The sequence below is a fragment of the Morone saxatilis genome, unplaced genomic scaffold (genome assembly GCF_004916995.1).
Source record: "Morone saxatilis isolate NCDOM2014 unplaced genomic scaffold, NCSU_SB_2.0 Contig18, whole genome shotgun sequence".
Lineage (NCBI taxonomy): Eukaryota > Metazoa > Chordata > Actinopteri > Moronidae > Morone > Morone saxatilis.
Window position 1 is genome coordinate 1,996,445 of NW_023339740.1, and position 6,931 is coordinate 2,003,375.

Sequence of the window (6,931 nt, forward strand, 5' to 3'; positions counted from 1 at the left end):
TCACATTGTCACGCGACAGGTCGGGAACGGCGAGTCTACATGAGCCTTTAATCACTCCCACTGTGATAGAAACGTCACTCTGCACCTGAAGTGTAAATGCACAGAGCACCTTTCTACTCAGGTTTCTTTGTTTACTGTAAAATGTTGTTACAATGCATTTTTAAGTTATATGTTATATTTTAGTTATATTTTATATTTACATTTTTTTATATTTTAACTATTCTATTCTTCTAATTGTGTGTTGTCTAAGGGAGTCGGGCAAAGTAAGTTTTTTATTTTATGTATAAACCCTTGTGTTACTTACTGTACATATGGCAATAAACCTCTTGAAACGATACACACAACTCACACTTTGATACAAATCACGACACTAGGTTTACGATATAATTTTCTTATCAGTTTTTTTTAACAAAATGAGACAAATTATGACTGAAAAAAATTCCTTTATTTCTCAGACAAAAATCTACAAAATATATCTTATATGTCTTATATTGTCTTTATTAAATTAAAGACTCCTTTTGTATTTTTATGAGATAGGGTATAAACTGCAAAACAATGCTTACTTCCTTTTTTGTTAAAGTGAAAGTGAAAATAACTACAGAAAAAATGGCGTCATATCTCTTGCTGTGTTATCTTCTTAACTTTCTAAGATGATTCATTTTCATCTTTCTTTTCCTCTTCTCTTGCTTTACTGATTGCACTACAGTCCCCTGTACTGCTGTGCCAATTTGATTTACCCCTAAGGAGGATCAATTAAGGAACAGCTTATCTTATCTCACCAATTTGAATTTTCACATATTTGTACTGCAATTTATCTGTGTCACTATATATGGCTACATCCCTGCATTTTTCCTATTAGCCAAGTATTACAGAACCAGACAGAGATTATTCCAACAGATTGTACACAAACCCAGATTGTTTACTGCTTCCTCCCACTGATATTCCATAGTCTTTGTTTGTTATAACTACTAATATTGTTGGTGTCGCTTTAAAGCTGTTGCACCATTATACTGTCAGTCTCCATCCAATAAAATAAATAAGAGCTCTGCCACAGGCTGGGCTTCCGGGTGTTAGCCACAGCGCACAGTTAAAACGGGTGTATTTTGAATGAGGTTTGGTGTGCCACTCGGTCACAGAGCAGCACATGGAGCAGCTGCTGGTCCTCACCTGGCTGCAGCAGGAGCCGCTGGACGGCCACATTGAGGAGCCGTTTGAGCCGCTCGTTCTCCTCTTTGGAGCGCAGGATTTCGCTCTGGTACTCGGCCACCGTGTCCTTAACGGCGCGGAAGATCTCTTCGGCGGCCGCCGTCAGCCTGTCGTTCAGAAACACGTTGAGCAGCTCCAGTTTGGTCATGTTTCTCACTGCAGCTGTCTCCAGAGGCGGAACGTCCTTCTGTTTACATCCACTAACCAGGAAGTACAAGCGTGCCGGCTTCTACGTGCCGTCAGCGTTCAGAGAGGCTCTGGTGCTTTACTGCCCCCTGCTGGACAGGAGGCTACACAGCACTGCACCTGTGGCCTATTTCCCGGATGTTTCATATTATATTACTTCATATTATACTCAACTGCACAACCCAAATAGTTAACACAATAACTGCAGGAAGTCTGTGCACTTAAACAAGCAATTCAATGACTTTTGAGCTTTTTTTTTTTTAAACTTAATTTTTATTTCAGTTTCAGCAACTTTTATAGACATGCACATTCACATTTAGTCTGCTGTTTTCCATACATAATCTGCTGAATACAGAATAAGATCACTCTTCAGGTTAAACATACTGTATGTGCAAGTTACATAGTTAGATAAGAGTAATACACAAACATATTAATAAGTAATTACATAAAAAGCAGCAATAAATGAATTAATTAAAACAAAATAAAATGGAATAAAATAAAATAAGAAAAAACAACATGCATTTCACCAATTTGTGTCCCGCAACTTCTCCAGCATTTATCTGAATACATGGGCCCCAGTTTGGATGTGATCACTGGTGTTCTAAGAATCTTATTAACTTCCACCTGAATTCCCGCCATGTATTAGAGTTAGTTACTTGATGTGCTTCTGTACACGTTTCCTCCCATTCATCTTGCTGTATGACTGTGCTCATTTCATTGTCCCATTTTTCTTTAATCTGAAGAGTTTTATTAGGATTCATATCTAAAAATATTTTGTAGAAATGGCCGATAATTTTCTTATTTCCTCTATCAATTTGTAATTTTATCAGGAATTCTTCAATCAGGGTGGGTTCTAGGATTTTATTCCACTCTCTATGCTTTGTTACAAAGTCCCTTATTTGTAAATACCTTAAAAAGTCTGTATTGGGGAGTGTGGGTCAGAGAAGACTGAAATTGAATTTCATCAATGCTGTATGTCATGCATGCATTTATAAAACCAATGTTGGTTAATGATGACACTGATTTAGGCAGCCCATAAGGATAGTTTTATTTTCCTCCAAATCTTCAATGTGGTCCTAGTCCACTCACTCATTTGAGTCTCACCAAGCGGAGTATCTAAGAAAGGTAGAGGGGGCCACAGTTCCAGATTGCAATGCATGATGATAAGCTTTTAGCAGTAAAGGTGTCACTATATTTTTAAATGATTTGTAAAATTCATTGATATAGCCGTCTCGTCCAGGGCTTTTTCCATTTTTTAACGCAGAGATGGCCTATAGTATTTCTGATCCCTTGATGGGTTCATTTAATTCCTTTGCCACAGGCTCAGATAACTGTTTTAGATTAATATCATTCAAAAATTGGGCCAATTCTTTATCATCAGTGCAGGTGTCCGTATTTGTATATAGGGATTTGTAAAATTCAGCAAAAGACCCTGCAATTTCATCCGGTTTTGTGAGTGTTGAATTACTAGACTTTAATTTGTGTACTATATTAGAAAATTGTTTTTTTTTTAAGTCTTAAAGCCAATAGTCTACTTGCTCTGTTGCCATTTTCGTAATATTTCTGCTTAGTTAACCTTAAATTACCCTCAATCTTTTCCGTAATTAGACTGTTTAGGTCTACTTTTGAGCATTTAAGAACATTTTCTGTGATTATAGCAGAGATCTGTTTTTGTGATATTTTCAGGAACTTTTTATGCAGTCTGTCTGTATTATTATGATTATGATTTAAAAAAAACCTCCATTTCCATTTCAAAGGTCACCTTGTTCTGTTGTCTTATAGAATACACTTACATCAATGCTTCTTATTGACATTTCTTTCCTTTATTTGCATATTTGGTGTTGAGTTAATCAAGTTACTTGAATATAGTGATATTTGGATAAGGTTACTGACTGCATTTTTTAGCAGGTAATTAGTGATAGTATTGGATTAACTTCAGTCTTAAGTAGATAACTTCAGTCACTGAGCCTTCGCTCAAACTATTTGGAACTCCGCCTCCCACTTTGAAAACTTCTGAAATAGATAAAAAATAAACAGACTGTAGTGTTTGTTACAATCTAGGTTGAAAAATAAGCTATCAGTGTTACATTTCTTTCAACTGATGTCGTTCCCCAAACCCGGTGCAAAGCATTACTACTTGAAATCATCAGTGAATTATTGATCCTGCAGGTCAGTAAAAGCCTTTTTTATTTACACAGTAATTTGTACAAGTCACTTTGAACAGTAATTGTGTGGGAAAGGGTCAGACCAAAAAAAAGTTGATCTTTTCTCTGAGCACGATGATAAATCAATGCTAACACAAAAAGACAACTAAAGACAGCATATTTGGACAGATACAGTGTTTGTCATATAAAGAACATAGAAACATCAGAAACAGTCCCTGAGGTGTTCATTAACAAACACATGAGAGCACTTATCCCAGACTGGTTGTTTAAAGTATGCCCACTGAATAGAAGAACTGGTTAAAAAAAAAAAAAAACACACATTCCAATCAAACATTATAAAAACCACTGAAGGACAGTCACAGGCAGAAGGTGCACTCTGTAAGATCTGAGTGGAAAATCTAGAAACCACATATACCTGATAGATAAAACAATCCTAACATCAATTTTGGAAACGTCCTCTCAGGGTCTGACCTGAGCTTTGTTGACAGGGTCATCATTAAAGTAAGATTCATAGATTTGAACGTCATAATCTGGAACTAGCTGGGCGACCTCAGCCCTGTCCACTCACAGGTATAAAATACACAAGTAGTTGGGGGGTAGGCTACTGTAAGTGCAGCAGTATTCATTATTCTATATTCAGCTTGCTCTTCCCTTTTGCATACACAGTATACACGTATGACTTCTCTCTAAAACGACACATTCGTCATTTCCGACATTTAACATCTTCCACGAATTCCTGACAAACAGGGGACGTCCTTAATGTCTCCCAGCACCAGAGCTTTTTTCATTTTCTCTTTTCAGGACCTGAAAGGTATGACAATGTCACAATGATCATGAATCAACATGATAAAAATAACTGCTGGGCCATCAGTCGATCATATGGGCAGGAAATGAAAAAAGAGAGAAGATGTCTAAAATGTAAATAACAAATATGAACCTAAAGCTTAAAATAAGTTTGAAGAAAAATAAATGTCTTTTTAAAACACTCCATGGTAGATAGTGGGTAATGGTCTTCACTTCTTGTACATATCGAGTCACAGGACAAGGTGGTGGGTGTGAAGTTGGGGCAGGGTGTTGACCGTGCTTGACGGAGCCCTCAGCTGTCGATCATCTCCGACAGCTCCTGTAGAAGGTCTTCCTCTCCGATGCTAGGGTCCACGTCTTCCCCCTCCAAATGTTCCTCAGTGAATTCGTTGATCAGGTCGTCGAAGTCGTCCACAGCGGAGGTGGCGGTTGCACTGGAGGTGGACGCGGTGCGGGCCGTGGCTATGCTCTGTCTACGTGACTTGGGCTGAGTGGGAGTCTTCAGGACTGGGCTGAAATGTGCAGAGAGGCCTGTTATCTTTTTATTTGTGACAACGCTGCATTCATTAAAAGACATCAGAACCACTTCCAGTAATTTTCACTGCACATTTAACACTGATACATTTTGTATCAGAAGGGCTGTTTGGGCCCATTGTTCTTAAAAGGTTTTATATGAGATATTTAGCATTAATCAATATAGCATTAATTGTTTGCCAGTGATTCTTGGAACAGTGCAAAGGCTAACAAAGACAGTTTTGGTGAGTTTTATTTTGTCTCTTTCCACTTTGAATGAAGCAATAATATGATAATATGTGAGGTAAAATTGCAGTTTTTGTCTATGGAGTCTGGTGGAGAGGGATATTACTGTTTCTGGTGAAACTAAAGGCCTATCTCTGTCGGGATCCTTTCCATAATGTTCTCAGACACGGAGATTAACAATCTGAGTCTGTCAGTGGTAACAACAACTGTTAGTGGATGTACATGGGCACATTTGTCTCCAAGGATTAACACTAGCCTTCGCTCACATCTAACTCTTAAGGGTTAGGGGTTAGGGTTATTTGGATCAACCCTGAGTTGTAGGAAAGACTAACAAAGACAGTTCTGGTGAGTTTTATTTTGTTTCTAACACATAGTTTTGGTCTGAGATGCTGGTGCTCTAGTGTGACAAGTGTCAACTCAATTTTGTATATTTAACTTTTAATAAAAATGTCATACTCTTCTGGGGAGAGATGGAGCATTTGAGTTCACATTCTAGTCTACCAAACAGTACAAGGTCAACAGGAAAAAAACTGTCTTGGTGGTAATCTGTAATAACATTGTTTCTTTGTGATCACAGAATAATATATAGTTAAAAGTGTTGAAAAAATGGCAAAAAGAAATTGCCAGACATCACTTCCCACACCTGCCGAAAGACATATCATTGGTAAAGTCTGACAATACCAACAAGTTAGTGTCCATGTTTACATCTAAAGTTAAAGTCTGAAGCTCTCTGTGGGCCTTTACCTCTGGGGGACTGTACAGGCTTCTCTGGCAGCAGCCACACTGACAGTGGGCTTGGTTTCGTGGCCCAGACTCTGTTTGAAGACGGGGACAGTCTGGAGGTCCTCTCTCAGTGGGCTGGAGCTGGAGCCCAAGTCTAAAAGGGTGCTGGGACTACAGGGAACAGTAGAGCTCAGCTGGGCCTCTGCACTGGAGGACGGGAACACCTGACAACAGAAGACACGGGAGGTCATTAACAGCTCTAGATGGTTTACATTAGATGACAATTTAATTAGCTGTAGGCTGAATATAGAGGGGACCAGTTACATAACAGTGAAAATGTGTGTATTAAACTACTGAACATTAAATGTCAATGTGTTAATGATGTGTTGGATAGAAAAGCATAAATGAAATGTGAAAGATACAAATAAACTCATTAAAAAATATAGATGAATACAATATACACAAATGAGGAAGTATATGGGAACATGAAGGCAAATATGAAACATCCCGGATAAGATGAATTTAAGATACAGAAAAGGACTTGCTACATGCTCCAGACAGACATAGGAAATCTAAATTCACCTTGAATGTTCCAACCTACCTGTCTGTCTCTGCATGCTGTCTCCTGCAGTGGCTCGTCCAGCACCGCGGACACACTGTTCAGAGGTTTAACTGCAGCGACAGCAGACCGCTCTGCTCCCCTCCTCTTCTGGCCTGGTTTCACCTGCACTGCAAGCTTCATGACAGACGGCTTCACATTCAGTTTGGGCCTCACTGAAAAGAAAGCAAAGTTTGAATGATCTATAAAGAAAAAGTTCTTCATCTTCTCTTTCTATGTTATCTGCCTGGAGGATTTGTTACACACACACATTCTTTAGTACAGAGCCTGTCTAAAGCCCAGTTATGTGTATACATAGCCAAACAGGGATCAGGGTTCTGTAAATCCCTTACCCTGTTAAGTTAAACTGAAAGGGTTTCAAAATGAAGTAAGGCTGCTCAATTAATCGAAATTTGATCATGATTACGATTTTGGGGCCAAACAATCTCAAAACTAATAAAATCGTGGGGAAACGATTTTTTTTCATTTT

The 6,931-nt window shown here is 38.5% G+C and overlaps 1 protein-coding gene across 1 annotated transcript in view; it reads right to left on the reverse strand.

Annotated features, from left to right (window-relative positions):
* Window positions 1–3,542: 3,542 nt before the first annotated feature.
* zc3h11a (zinc finger CCCH-type containing 11A) overlaps window positions 3,543–6,931 on the reverse strand; it is a gene marked incomplete in the record, with an annotated part of 10,492 nt that continues 7,103 nt past the window's right edge. The window contains 3 exon segments of the mRNA XM_035662204.1: window positions 3,543–4,873; window positions 5,865–6,067; window positions 6,445–6,617. Coding sequence (XP_035518097.1) covers window positions 4,654–4,873; window positions 5,865–6,067; window positions 6,445–6,617 — 596 coding nt within the window.